The sequence below is a fragment of the Chrysemys picta genome, chromosome 3 (assembly GCF_011386835.1).
Source record: "Chrysemys picta bellii isolate R12L10 chromosome 3, ASM1138683v2, whole genome shotgun sequence".
NCBI classification, from domain to species: Eukaryota; Metazoa; Chordata; order Testudines; family Emydidae; genus Chrysemys; species Chrysemys picta.
The window spans coordinates 7489743-7504659 of record NC_088793.1 but is presented as its reverse complement, the minus strand read 5'-3'; the positions used below and the strand labels follow the sequence as shown (position 1 = coordinate 7504659).

The window sequence follows — 14917 nt, the reverse complement described above, 5'->3', positions numbered from 1 at the left end:
TTAGGATACAACCTCATGCTTTGGGACAGAGGCGGATTACCATTTTGTGGAGCCCGGGGACAGGGCAAATAGGGACCTCTCCTCACCCCTTCTGCCTGCAGTCCCCCCAGCCACTACCCCCTGGTGCTCCTGCTGGGGAAATGGGGTCAGGGCAAGGGGGCTTGCCCCACCCTGGTTTCCCCCTGGCACTCCTGCTGGGGAGCGGGTTGGTGTGTGGTGGCTTGCCCCACTCCACCCAGCGCTCCTGCTGGGGAGCGGGGTCTGGGCGTGGGGCTTCTCCTGCTCTCTGGCGAGGGTTGCCAGGGGCCCGGTTTTCGACCTGGAAATCCAGTGGAAAAGGGGGTCTGGCAGTGTCTGGTCAGATGTACTGAGTGGACACCAAAAGTCCAGTTACAGCGGGCGGGGCGTGGGGGAGGCGCTGGGTCATCAACTTGCACCAGCTACTGCTAAGCCAGGGCCGCCTCCTACCCAGGGCCGGCTCCAGGGTTTTTGCCGCCCCAAGCGGCGGTGGGGGGGGGGGGGGAGCCGCGATCGGCGGCAGCTTCACCGTGCCGCTTCATTCTTCGGCGGCAATTTGGCGGCAGGTTCTTCCCTCTGCCGAATTCCCACCGAAGAGCTGAACGTGCCGCCCCTCTTCATTGGCTGCCCCAGGCACCTGCTTGCTGCGCTGGTGCCTGGAGCCGGCCCTGCTCCTCCCTGCATCTCATAGCCAGGCAGGCAGGCTCCCGCATCAAGCTGCAGCTCCGGAGCAGGGAGCGCGGCTGGTGGGGGGGAAGGGAGGTGGAGAGGATCCGGCTGAGAAAGGGGGTGGGGGGAGAGGAGTAAGCGGGGGATGGGGCCTGGAGGAAGAGGCGGAGCAGGGGCGGGGCCTCGGAGGAAGAGGCGGGGCATGGCTTTGGGGGGAGAGGCGGGGCAGGGGCGGAGCTTTGGGGGAAGAGGCGGAGCAGGGGGTGGGGCTTTGGGGAAGAGGCAGGGCAGGTGCGGGGTTTTGGGGGAAGAGGCGGAGCAGGGGCGGTGCCTCGGGGGAAGAGGCAGGGTGGGGCAGGGTGGTCCGGTTGTCAGCAATTAGAAAGTTGGCAACCCTATGAAGCGCCCATTATGAACGATTTGCTCCCCATGTAGGTACTTCTACACTGTGATCAAGTCACCCCTTAACCTTCTGACAAGGTAAAGATGTGGAGCTCCTGGAGTCTATCACTATAAGACATATTTTCAAATCCTTTAATCATTCTCTGGGCTCTTCTGTGATCACCTTGATAGTACAATTCGTGCTGTGGGGGAGACGTTTCAAAGGCACAGATGGCAGCTAGGCACCTAATGCGTAGACAGTCAATGGGATTTGGACACCTAAATGCAAAAAAAGTGAGTCTCAGAGGGGGATTTGAAGAAGGGAGGGGGGGCTAGTGGGTTAGTGGAGCAGAGCTGGGAGGGCGAACCGGGCATCGGGGAGACATGGAAAAGGACCTGAAGATTTGTGGGAGAAATGGGCCAAAGGGCCAAGCCGGCATCATGGATAAGCAGAGGGGTGACACCATATGGGACTGCGCCGGAGCTAGAGGCACGTAGTGATGGGTACGAACCAAACTTTGGATCTAGATTAGAACTTGGGGCCTACGTCTGAAAAGTTCTTTCGGTGCCGTAGCCTGTGCCAGGCAGCTGGGGAGAGAAGACGCAGGGAACCGGGGGAAGGGACGGAAAGCCGCCGTGTATGAATCTGGAGCGCCGGGGAAGCAATACTGCTGGAGAGATTCAATTCCAGGAATTAAATAGCATTCCCAAATCCTTGGCACTGGGAGAGGGAGCCAGCTGAGATAAAGACGTAGGAGGAGACTCAGGTGGACAAAAGCCAGGGCCTGGGGTGAGCAGATTTGTTTAAAACCAGGCATTATGGGAAATAATGGACCCCTGACTCACACTGCACCTAGTGAGTCAATGAGGGCTCTGGCACAGGAACTCAGGCATTGACTGCTGGTGTATGTCGTCAGCAGATGGGAGGGCAGCCCAATTAGGGGCAGTGGGGGGTGGGGTTTGCATTATTCCACCTTGAAAGCTAAAAAGAGCCCGCACTGGCACAGAAAGAAAAATAAAAACAGCCCTCCGAGCAGGCAGGCTGCTGGGGGACACATTCTTCTGCTGCACCGAATGGAGCGGGTGTCAACTGTTCCGATTGCCTGCTGACTGCCCTTACCCACTGACAGGGCTCGGAAAATAGCTCATTCACCAAAGTTAGCAAAACTTTTAGCCCCTCCCTTCTTCCCCCACTGGCCTGCTGCTGTGACCACAATGCTTTCTGAGTGCATGGGGCACGTGAGGCGGCATAAAGGCACTGCTTTCAAAGATGGTCAAGGATTATCGTTTCCCCAATGGGGAAACTGAGGCACAAAGCCAGGGCGGGGTTTGTTTCAGGCCACCTAGTGATTCAGTGCCAGGACTGGTACCATAAACTCAAGACCCCAGTAAAGCAGGAAGAATCGACTCGTACTTCAGACCAGAAGATGCTCAGTCAGTCCTAGAGGACTGGTGAACAGTGGGCTAGAGAGGCTTTTATTTCTAGGCTGCTGGTTCAAATACAGCCAAGGCTACTTGAGAATGATTGAAAGCATGGGAAAAATCTCGTAGAACGGGAGATAGAGGAGGTGTGCCGGGAACTTCTGTGTGCCCTGCCTCAGAATGCAAGAGCAAAGGTGCATTCAATGAAACAGAAAGGTGGCAAATTCAAAGTGAGAAAAGGAAATACTTTTTCATACAGTGTGCAGTCAGCCTGTGGAACTCATTGCCACAAGATATAACTGAAGCCTAGTAGGATTCAAAGAGGGGCCGGACATTTCCATGGATAACAAGGTGATCCAGAGTTAGAATAAAGATGATAAAAAAACCCACAAACCCTAGCCAAGGGTTGGGAAGGGAATCTGACCCTTCCTGCAACAGGCCCTAACTATTAGGAGTAAAGAAGAATCTATCCCTGTGGGCAGGTTGTCTCATAGCTGCCCACGGCAGGGCTTCTCCTACCTTCCTCTGAAGCAGCTGGTGCTGACCACTGCCGGAGAGAGGATACCGGGCTAGATGAGCTGTGATCCAGTCTGCCCATGGCTATGTTCTTAAGATCAATGGTGATCCAAACTGGCTAGCAAAGTGGCTGCTTGGTGGCTTAGTGAAATGAGTTTGATGGGTCTCAGTCCAGCTCCAGGTAGAGTGGCACCCACATCCTCAGTGTAACAGTTAATTGGGAGTGTCTGTGGAGAGGCCAATCAGGGATGAGGTTCTGGATGTTGAACTCCACCCCTTAAAAGTGGTCCCTCTGTGTCGGAGTTGGGAGCTGCCAGGGAGAAGATACAAAGGTGGTTGTGGATGATCATTAGCAGGACTGATAATCCACGGCGTGTGCTGGTGGCGTGGATGGGGATTTCAGTGTCGCGGGCTGCTAATCTGGCCGATGTTGCCCGTTTTAAATTGCCTTTGTCCGTGTGGATTGTGGAGGGAGCTGCTCATTGTTGTGGTTGTGTGTGCGTATAATAAAAATATTTGAATCCTATTTTGTCAGACCTGTTAGCAGAAATGAAAGGAGAACTGTATTCATGATGCACGCTCGCTCCCCGGCGTCTCGCCTCCGCCGGGCCTTCTGCATCCTTATAATTAGCAAAGACCACCCCTGCCCGTGCGTCACTGCGTCCGTTATGACAGCCTATTTTTTTCCCATCTGCAGATTGTTTTTATTTATCATGAGTTATTAAAATCTATCCAGCTATTAAATAGCGGGGAAGATTTACAGGGAATAAGCTGAGCTGTTTCCCCATGGTAGGTTCACTGCTTATTACAATGGATGTGTTTTCAAATCCTCGTCCTGGCCTGCAGTCAAATGAGTTATTTTTCTGTTTTTGTGGCCGTTAGGGGTTAATAGGGCTGCTTTGAACCAGGCATGGTGCAGGCAAGTAAAAATAATAAATCCAGCTCTTCGGTAGCACTTTCAATCAGTGGATTTCAAAGTGCTTTACAAAGGCCGTCAGCGTCATGATCCCCTTGTTACAGATGGGGAAACAGAGGCACAGAGTAGCGCAGTGACTTGCCCGAGGTCACCCAGCAGGCAGAGCGGGAAATAAAACCCACGCATCTGAGTCGGAGACCAGTGCTCCATCCACTAGGCTACACTGCCTCTCAGCTGTGCATGTTTGTCTCTCTTGCTGCGCATGTACACGGCTCTGCTGATGCCGCTCAAGGCTGACTTGAATCACCGTCCATCCAGGGGACCCCACACTCGGCTCTGCCAATGCGTCTCAATCCTAACCGCCAGCTCCTCTCCCCCAGCCCTGGGCTCCCCGGGCAGCTCTCCTAGTGTGCCCCAGTCTTGGTCTGCAGTCCCACACACTTCCCCTTCTATTCCGGGCTAGCTGGTGTTATGTGGAACTAGGCAGAACCGCTGAGGGAACACGCCCTGGAAAACAGCCTTGCCTTGGCGAGGGGAGAGCGGCTCGGATGGCCTGACAGATCTAAATCCATCTCACGCTCTTCCAGACCACCTGGCTCCCCCACTCCTGCTCATGAGGTTCAGAAATGCCACTGGAACTCAGTCTCCCTGAGCGTGGCACTCCGTCTCCCTTGGTGGGGGCACTACACCAGCCGCTGTGCAAAAACCCTGCACAGCTCACACACAACGAGGCATGCTCCTCGGCCTGCCAGTCTTCCGAGGGCTGGGCTGGGAAAAAACGAGAAGGCCTCTCCCCCAGCCGTTTGATCCCGCCAGCTGCTGAACGCTTCCAAGCTCCCGGGAGTTGAGGGTGCGCAGCATGTTGCAGGATTGGGGCCTTTTCTCCCCAAGCCTGTCCCTGTAAAGTGATTCTCGGGATTGTCACACAGACCTCTGCCACTTGAGCTCAAGACGAACCCACCAGCAGTAGTAGGCTTTTATCCTCTAGTGGACCAGCCACTAGACAGGGACACAAAACACACTGCCACCATGTTACACTTCGTACTGATCCCGTCTTCAGCTCTAGCTATGTGAGCTGGGGACTGACGCTTTTGCCTTTCCCACGTTCCCCCCACAAACGATGGCTCAATCCGCCAAGTCTGAGTAGATTTCCTGCCATTGCTTGAATTTATGCAAACCAGCCACAGGTGCAATTCCCTTTTGACCTCCCTTACCCTGACCAGGGACAGCAGCCTTGAGGCTCAAGTTAGATTTCAGTGGCCGGGTTCTCTGTTTCACTAATTGTGGTCTGAAATTCCACACTGATTATGGCTCTTTTGCTAATTTCTTTTTAATTAACCCGTGTCGCTGTGGTTATTCCAATATTTAGATCTCATGAAAACGTGAGGCCATGATGCTATCTCAGCAGAGATCCAGCCTCAGATTTACAATGTAGAAAAGCAAGAGCGGAAAAAAGAGACTAGATAGAAGGGTTTCTGTGTCATTTCCCAGACACAATTGTTTGCAAACATTCTTCTGGAATGTTTGCAGCCCAAACATGGGGGGCTGATCACCTGAGCCTGTAGTTGACTATGAACTCAAGTTATTTGCAGTGTTGTTATAGCCCTGTTGGTCCTGGGATATTAGAGAGACGAGGTGGGTGAGGTAATATCTTAACTTCTGGAAGAAGTTGGTCCAATAAAAGATATTATCTCCCCCACTGTGTGTCCCTATGAACCCAAGTGATACTCACTTCATTGATTCCCATTGTCCAAGCTGATGGACAAGCAAACAGAGTGTTAAAGAAGCAACAGCAAACTAGATGATTAAAAGAGAAAGAATTTTAACCATCCTTGGTTATTGTTGTTGGTAACACTGGCAAGAAAATAGGTTTAACAATACGCTGTAATGAAAAGTAAGTGTGTGGATGTATGTGTGTGTTACTATTGCTGGATGAGGTAAGAACTGCACAACTGTGTCTCCTATGCCCTGTACTGCCAATTGATAATGGAGATTCTCCTTTAGCTTGAGCAGGAGGCTCTGAGTTCTATCCCTACTGCTGGCATTGGATTCCAAGTGGTAGCGGAATACAGCATGGAGACAAATCCCTATTTATATGTTGGCATTGTCTCTTTAAGTGCAGAAAATTAAAACAGAACAAAACCCAACCTCCAAAACAAAAAAGCCGGTCCAATGCTAAACAGTATAAACACACCTTGCATCTCAGCCTGAAGGCCACCAGATGGGCTGTGCCAGGCGGTCGAGGGGAGAGGAATCCAAAAAGAAGGAGCTGTCAGTTAGTGTGGGTGAGTCTAGCTCTTGTGTTAGGAGACATTTACGTTGGTATGGGAGCATGGCGAGAGCATCTTCGTTAGTGGATGGTCCCCACTGGGAGGTGGCTGCGCAGGTACTGGGGGAACGGGGGCGGGCAGGATACAGAGGTTTAGGAAGTAATTCCAGGGGGCACACATAGGTCAATGGTTAATGCTCTTTTACTAACAGAGTCCCGGCTGCATTGGCTTTCTTAGGTTGCTGTACTGGGGGGGTGTTGCCACAGGGGTCCATGCTGGCTTGTGAGGACTGGGCTATGCTGGTTTGTGACAGTTCAGTGGGACTGGGATTAGGCTATCCCTGAATGTCAGTGTATACCAGAGGCCTCGGGGCAGCCTTACAAGTGGCTCCTTGCCTCAGTTTCCCTTTTGCGCCCCCCAGTAACTCCATGGAAGCTTCTCCCCGAGTCCATTCTCATGGTTTATTAACAATACCAAGTCCCAAAGTCCCAAAGCGTAGCCCCTATCTCCCCAGCGCCCTTAAAAATCATGTCATCGTTTGGCCGTTGACATAACACGTGCAGCATTCGGGCACCCTCCACCACCTCCGGCCTCTCTGTCAGTCCTCCACCGTCCCTCTGCCCGGACAGCCATCCCGCCCTGCCTTCTGGGATGGGAGTCCCACAGCCTCTTTGCTGGGAGCGTCCTAGCCAGGGGAGCACCCCCTCACTCCACCGGGCCCTTTCGCAGTCCTGGGCCCAGCTGTGACAAGGAGACATCAGTGGTGGTTGCTTTCCTTCTTTCAGCCCTCCATGACCCTTGGCTCCGGCTTAGAACCAGCAGGCAGCTGCTCCCTGGCCTTCAGCCTTCTCCAGCTGACCGGGCACTGGACCTGTTTGCCCTTCTCACCCACCTGGGCAGGGCTGAGGCCCATGGGAGGCTGGCGGTGTCAGGGAACTCGCCTTCGGGCCGTGCCCATCCTGGGACAAGCAGGGGCCATCCCCCGGCACGCAGCTGAGTCATTGTGGGGGATTTCAAAGGAGGCTTTTTGAAAAGAGGAACGTGCTGAAGGCGGAACGGAGACTCTCCTCCCAGCCCCCCGTCACCAGCTCTGCGCCCTGAAAAGCAGGCAGCAGAAGGAAGCATTTTGAGGAACAGATGGAGACATTTCACTGGCACGAAGCGGGAGGATGGCTCCAGCCCACTGCGGCTCTTGGGAAGCGGCTGTACTTGTTAGGAATGGGCCCGGAGATGAGCAAATGTCTCCGTCTGCCGGGATGTGCTGTCGCGGGTCGGCCTAGTGCGCGTGGCTGCGTCTCCCCCTTGTGCCCGCCCTCAGCCAACGGGGCTAGCCGCCTGGCTTCTCCCCTCACCACCCGGCTCTCGGGCCCACCCCGCCTCATCCCCCTGAACGCTGCTCCCTTGGTCGTGTTCCCTGTGACCAGCACTGCCCCCTCGCTGCCTTCAGCATCTCCCATGTGCCCCCAGTGCCTGGCCCTCCGTCTCCAGCGCACTGACGCCTCTCTCTCCCTCCTCCGCTGACTCACCTGGCGATTCCCTCCATGACTGTCTACTCCCGGCCCCTCTGCAAAGTACATCCCTCCATCAGCCAGCCCTGGCTCATCCCTCAGGGGCCTCTTCTCCTCCACCGCCGGCAAACACCCCCCGCCGGCTTCCTCCATTGCAGGTGCCTCTCCTCCTCCTTCAGCTCTGCCCCGGTCCTAGCCCAACAGCAGCTTCCTGCAGGTCCGGGCGATTCCTACACTCCCAATCCCAGCCGATCACTCGCTGCTTTTGATTCCCTCTCACACCTTCCTTTGTCTTGACTCCCTCCTGCTCCTCCACTTACTGCCCCGTCTCCCTTCTCAAGGTCCCCTCTCAACACCTGGGCCCCCCACTCCTCCGTCACGCCCCTCCTCAATATACCCGGCTCAGCCCATGACACCCCACGGGCAGGTGGCACTGGCTGGCACTGGCTCGGAATAGTTATCGTTCTGAGAAAGAACTGCACTGATTTACAGAAACTCTCGCTGATTGTATCCCACTCTTTCAGCCCTTTGGGTGTCACTTATCTTCCTCTGGGACAGGGGCCGTGTCCATTCAACGTTCAGCGCAATGGGGGGGGAGTCTGAGCCCAACATGGGCTGCTGCGTGACACACATAATAAATACTAATAAATAATAGTAATAGCCCCTGCTACAAGCCACGCCCATGACCTGACCTTTCGGCCAGCCGCGCTTTGTATCAGTGCTGTTACCCGCTCATTTGCTGCCGTGTGGCCGATAACCGCTGAGCACTCTGCAAACATCGGCATCCCGCTCCGGGCCGTGGATTGCTGCCCACCCTTAGCTACCCGATGGCAGGGCCTTTCGTCCCTGTATGGCAGGGATCTCAAACTCAAATCACCACGAGGGCCACATGCGGACAAGTACATTGGCCCGAGGGCCACACCACTGACACCTTTTCATATAAAGGTACAAAAGCCCCGCCCCCACACTACCCCTTCGATGAGGCCCCGCCTCTTCCCCTCCCCCATTCCAACCTCTTCCCCAAAATCCCCACCCCAACTTCACCCCCTCCCTGCCCCTATTCCAACCTCTTCCCCAGATCCCCGCCTCTTCTCTGCCTCCTCCCCTGAGCGCGCGGTTCCCTGCTCCTCCGCTGTTTGGCGGCGGGAAGCGCCTGGAGGTAGGCAGAGGAGCGGGGACGCGGCGTGCTGGGGGGGGAGGGGAGCTTGGCGGCCACAGGAAATAACTCAGGGTGGGGCGTGGGGAGCTTGGCGGGCTGCATGCGGCCTGCGTGTTTCAGACCCCTGCTGTATGGGAAATAGCTGGCAACTAGCCACATGCCAGCAGCCCTGCCTGTGAGGAACAGAGAACACACCTTCTTCACTGCAGCTGGTCTTTCTTGGCTCAGGAGTCTTTCTTCCCATAGTTTCCTCTGTGTGAGGCTCCACTTCTCCTGCAGTGACGGGTCCTTTTCCGAGAGCTCCTTCATGCATCACGCATGCATCCAGGGTGAGCAGGGTCAGGGTGCAAACAGCAGCAACCAGTGGGTTTGGCGTGGCAGGTAGGACAGCGGCTGTGCACTGGAGTGTAATGTGGTTATAAAAACTGGAGATGGAAAAGACCTAGGAGTTTGCCCAGTCCATCTCCCCCAGACAGGGTGGGGGCGCAATGGAGCCATTTCAGTGCCACAGAACATGCTTCGTGAGGGTTCTGTGGACAGAGGCTCACACAGAGGTACATATCCACAGGTTTCGTAGCTTCAGCAGTGCGCGAAGTGTGCTAGCCAGAGCACTCAGACACCTCAGAACACAGAAGTCTCACGTGCTAAGGCTTCACTTGGAATAGTGCCGTATTCAAGATGGAGAAGATCTGTTTGGTCACCTGTAGCCCCTCCCCTTGGCCCCCTTTGGTAGCTGGAATCCAGCTACTCCCTTGCAGAACATGGACCTTAGCTGGGATCCAGCCATCCCCTTGCAGAACAAAGCAATGCATGCACCTTAGCTGGGATCCAGCCATCCTCTTGCAGAACAATGCAATGCATGCACCTTAGCTGGGATCCAGCCATCCTCTCGCAGAACAATGCAATGCATGCGTCTTAGTGGAAATCCAGCCTCACCCTTTCAAAAGGTGGCTCGATTGTGAGCAATATCAGAATGTTCAGTATTTAAACTCTTGTGATTGGTCAGCTGAGTCACATGGTAGTTTTTCTGTCCCTCAGTTGGATAAGGGCACAAATTCTCCTGTGTGCAAAAGAATTTGAAATTTGGTTTGAATGACTTGTCCTGAGGGTGACGTCAGCGGGGACATCGCCCAACAGTGAATACAAACTGGAGCGGATGGTGGGGCATCATTTTTCAGTAGCATTGGCCCAATTCTGCTTTAATTCCTGCTTCTGCACTGGCCCCCAAATAATCCAGTCTTGGCAGGAATCTCCGTCTGTCACTGAGCCCTCTCTCTGCTGTGCGTCGGGGAAATGGCGATCATCAACCACTTAGAATCATAGAAGATTAGGGTTGGAAAAGACCTCAGGAGGTCATCTAGTCCAGCCCCCTGCTCATAGCAGGGCCAATCCCCAACTAAATTATCCCAGACAGGGCTTTGTCAAGCCGGGCCTTAAAAACCTCTAAGGAAGGAGATTCCACCACCTCCCTAGGTAACCCATTCCAGTGCTTCACCACCCTCCTAGTGAAATAGTTTTTCCTAATATCCAACCTAGACCTCCTCCATTGCAACTTGAGACCATTGCTCCTTGTTCTGTCATCTGCCACCACTGAGAACAGCCGAGCTCCATCCTCTTTGGAACCTCCCACCAGGTAGTTGAAGGCTTCTGTCAAATCCCCCCTCATTCTTCTCTTCTGCAGACTAAATAACCCCAGTTCCCTCAGCCTCTCCTCGTAAGTCCTTATTCTGCTCCAGGGAGTTCTCCCCTTAGGCTGATTGATCCTTCTTCTCCTGCCTCATTATCAAGGTGAAGAACAGGAGGACTTGTGGCACCTTAGAGACTAACAAATTTATTAGAGCATAAGCTTTCGTGGACTACAGCCCACTTCTTCGGATGCATATGCATATGCATAAATTTGTTAGTCTCTAAGGTGCCACAAGTCCTCCTGTTCTTCTTTTTGCGGATACAGACTAACACGGCTGCTACTCTGAAACCTTTCATTATCAAGGTGATTTATGTTTCAGGCTGAGACGTTTGGCTTTAATTCGAACTAGGACAAGCGAGAGCTGGTCACTGGTCGTCAGCCTGGGTTGTTTCCCTTGATGCTGGTGAAATGTCATGGGTTGGCTGTCCCAGCGACTGAGCGAATGCAGTTGTAGGGCAAGCGTTCCACACTTCCGTGCGCTTCAGCTTCACCCTGAATGGACTGCTATAGGGTCTCTTGGTCTCCAGGGCCTCTCTGGGATTGTCAGTGTCTTCTTCCACCCCTCTTTGACAGGGTCACTGGCCTAGTGGCTGGGGGGAAGCAGTAGAGGTGATAGGTCTTGAATTTAGTAAGGCTTTTTACACAGTCATTCATGACATTCTCATAAGCAAACTAGGGACATGTGATCTAGATGAAATTACTATGATGTGGGTGCACAACTGGTTGAAAGACTGTACTCAAAGAGTGGTGATCAATGGTTCACTGTCTAACTGGAAGGGTGTATCTTGTGAGGACTGACAGGGGTCTGTCCTGGATCTGGTACTATTTAATATTTTCATGAATGATTTGGGTAATGCAGTGGAGAGTAGGTTTATAAAATTGGCAGATGACACCTCGCCAGGAGAGGTTGCCTACACTTTGGCGGACAGGATTAGAATTCGAAACGACCTTGACAAATTGAAGAATTGATCTGAAGTCACCAAGGTGAAATTCAATAAAGACAGGTGCAAAGTGCTATACTCACAAAGAAAACATCAAATGCACAACTCCAGACTGAGCAATAACTGGCTAGGAGGTAATATTGCTGCAAAGGGCTGGGGGGCTATGGTGGGTCACAAATTGCATATGAGCCAACAATGTGATGCAGTTGTGAACAAGGCTGATGTCATTCTGGGGCGTATTAACAGGAGTGTCGCATGTAACACATGGGAGGTAATTGTCCCGCTCTGGGCAGGCCTCAGTTGGAGCACTGTGTCCAGTCCTGGGTGCGACACTTTAGGACAGAAGTGGACAAATTGGAGAGAGTCCAGAGAAGAGCAGTAGAAATGATCCAAGGTTTAGAAAACCTGACCTGTGAGGAAAGGTTAAAAAAAAGGACATGTTTTGCCTCGAGAAAAGAGGACTGAACGGGAGACCTGGTAACAATCTTCAACTGTGTAAAGGGCTGTTATAGAGAGGGGGGTGAACAATTGTTCTCCGTGTCCACTGAAGGCAGGACAAGAAGTAATGGACTTAATCTGCACCAAGGGAGGTTTAGCTTAGACAGCAGGAAAAAACTTGCTAACTCTCAGGGGAGTGAAGCTCTGGAACAGGCTTCCAAGGGAGGTTGTGGAATCTCCATCATGGGAGGTTTTTAAGAACCTGGGGGAGGGATAGCTCAGTGGTTTGAGCATTGGCCTGCTAAACCCAGGATTGTGAGTTCAATCCTTGAGGGGGCCACTTAGGGATCTTGGGCAAAAATCAGTACTTGGTCCTGCTAGTGAAGGCAGGGGGCTGGACTCAATGACTTTTCAGAGTCCCTTGCAGTTCTATTGTATAGTATATCTCCATATATTAAAAGAACAGGATGGACAAACTCCTAGTCTGGGTTTACTTGGTCCTGTCTCCACGCAGGGGGCTGCATTAGATAACCTCTCAAAGTCCCTTGCAGCCCTGCCTTTCTGTGATTCCACAAAAACACTTTCCCCTGGTGTCGTGGGAAAACATTTCCTCTTGGGCAGCTGCTGGGCGAGTTAGCGGCTGCCCTCCTCCCCAGAGGTGGCTGCATTTCAGTGGTCTAGTTGGTGAATCATTTTGAGATGAAAGAGATTGTTCATCTGTGTGTGCTTCCTGGCTCTGCCATGCCCCTTCATAAGAAATCAAGGCAGCTGTGACTCACATCGACTTTGGCATTGCAGGGGTTTGTTATAAAGGGAACTGCAAAGATTTTGTTCAGGGGAAAAGTCTCACTGAGGACCAGATGGTAAAGCCCATGAACTGGCAAACAGCTGCTGACACAGATAATGCCCGTCAAGGACACGAGAGTATTTGTGTGTGACACTGCTCACCCATGCCAGTAAAGGGCTCACAACCTAGCCCATAGTGATGGGTGCATGATGTACAGATCTGCAGACTTAGAAAATTGTACCTGTACGGTGCACACTGGTTTATTATTGTAGGGCTGCTGACGAAGGCACAACAGTGCACGCTGCTTTGTCATGCTAGGGTTGCTTACGAGGGCCGGACTGTGATCCATCCGTAGGGTTGATTGCCAGAGCATAGCTGTCCGCACTGCCTTGTTATTGTAGGGTTGCTTGTGAGCGCTAGGCCATGCCCATTGGCTTGTTTATTGTAGGGTTGCTGAGGAAGGCTGGGAAATGCACCATTTTGTCCTTCTGCATAAAACCCCAAAGCCATAGCCGGGGGCTCGGGCTGGACTGACTAAAAAGAAGAGGGGAGAAAATCAAGGTTGGGAACTTGGGAGGATCACAGTGGGTCAGACTTTCGGCCGTAGTTTCCCAGCGCAGGAAGGATCCGGCCTTGGGCAGGTGGAGAGGGTTGGGGGAGCTGGGTGTGTAGGTCCAAGGTGGAAAGTGATGAGCAGATCAGAAAGCCCAGGGTGCAGGAGATCTGATCCCATATGAACAAGAGTGCTGCAGGGCAGCCATTAGGTTACACCGGCCTGGCAGCCCCCGGGACGGGCGAGTGGAGCAGATCACATCTGCGCCTATATCTCTGCCCACCGCTGTAATGCCGTGTGCTGGAGGGTGCAGGCCCAGCGGGCTTGCTCCGCTCCCGTTCAGGACCCTGGCACTCCCAGCCCCATGCTGTGTGTCGGGGCAGGTTGCAGCCCAGGCCCTGGGGCAGCTGGGACCTTTACACCGTACGGGGGAAGCGAGCAGGGCCGGGGAGCCGCAGCGTTTCTGGGCTACGGACGGCAGCAGCGTCTCAGGGGAGCGGCGCCCTGCCGGCTGAGCGAGCCCACGTCACTCCTGCCTGCCCCGACAGGCCCGTGTGGAGCACACGCCTGCTTCCCAGGCTGGCTTGCCCATGCCGCCGTCCCAGGCTCCCGGCGCGGGACGGAATTGCGGAGCCTCTCACCGGTGGACTGGAGCGCAGGCCCGGGGGCGGGGGTTCGAATTCCCACCGGTAAACATGGCACGGGAGCAGGATTCCTGCTGGGGGTGGGGAGTTCCGGGGCTCTCTTGTATGCCGGCTTCCCCTCCCCACCCATGCAGGATGCCCTCTCCCTTCCCTGCCCCTCCACCATCCCACGTGCTTTTTCCCTGCCTCTCCCCCACTGGCCCCAGGCCAGGTTCCCCACCCACCCCCATGCTGAGCTCTCCCCCCAAGTCAATTCATAGGCTGTGGGGGGCCTGGCCCCTGGGGTGATTGCTGAGAGCCCAGCTGTCTTTTGCTGTCCTGTCCCCTGCCCTGCGCTGAGCCGGAGCCATGCAGCCTGGGCCAGGGTTGTTCCTTCTTCATTCATCCACCTGTGTCTTTGTCCCTACAGGAGAGGGATGCTGAGGTCTTAGCAGCGCCGTGCCCCTCAGGATGTCGGGAATCCCGGAGACCCTGAACCGGCTGCGGGGGAGCTCGCTCCGGAGCCTGGGTGGGACCCTGGACCCCACCATGGTGTCAGTGCCCATCGACATGGAGAAGGAGGAAGTGAGGATCCTCAAAGTGTGTTTTCACAGCAACAGCTTCAACATGGGGAAGAACTTCAAGCTGGTGAAATGCTCCGTCTTGACGGAGATCCGGGTAAGTGGGGCGGGATGCAGTATTGTGATGGAGATCCAGATCAGTGGGGCAGGATGCAGTGTTGCAATGGAGATCTGGGTCAGCGGGGCGGGATGCAGTGTCATGACGGCGATCCGGGTCAGCGGGGTGGGATGCAGTGTCGTGACGGAGATCCGGGTCAGCGGGGCGGGATGCAATGTCGTGACAGAGATCCGGGTCAGCGGGGCGGGATGTAGTGTCGTGACGGAGATCTGGGTCAGCGGGGCGGGATGCAGTGTCGTGACAGAGATCCGGGTCAGCGGGGCGGGATGCAGTGTCGTGACGGAGATCCGGGTCAGCGGGGCGGGATGCAGTGTTGGCATGGAGATCTGG

The 14917-nt window shown here is 54.3% G+C and overlaps 1 protein-coding gene across 10 annotated transcripts in view; it reads left to right on the top strand.

Moving 5' to 3' along the window:
• The window catches only part of PTK2B (protein tyrosine kinase 2 beta), a 149436-nt gene that overhangs the window by 76210 nt on the left and 58309 nt on the right, over positions 1-14917 (top strand). For 9 of the 10 annotated variants that reach the window (XM_065587434.1, XM_042848863.2, XM_008173904.4 and 6 more), the window contains exon 2: positions 14319-14566. In XM_065587434.1, the coding sequence (XP_065443506.1) occupies positions 14360-14566 (207 nt within the window). In that variant the 5' untranslated portion in view covers positions 14319-14359. Of the gene's footprint in view, positions 1-13813; positions 13955-14318; positions 14567-14917 lie in introns of those variants that run through there. The other variant, XM_042848862.2, reaches the window with a different exon arrangement.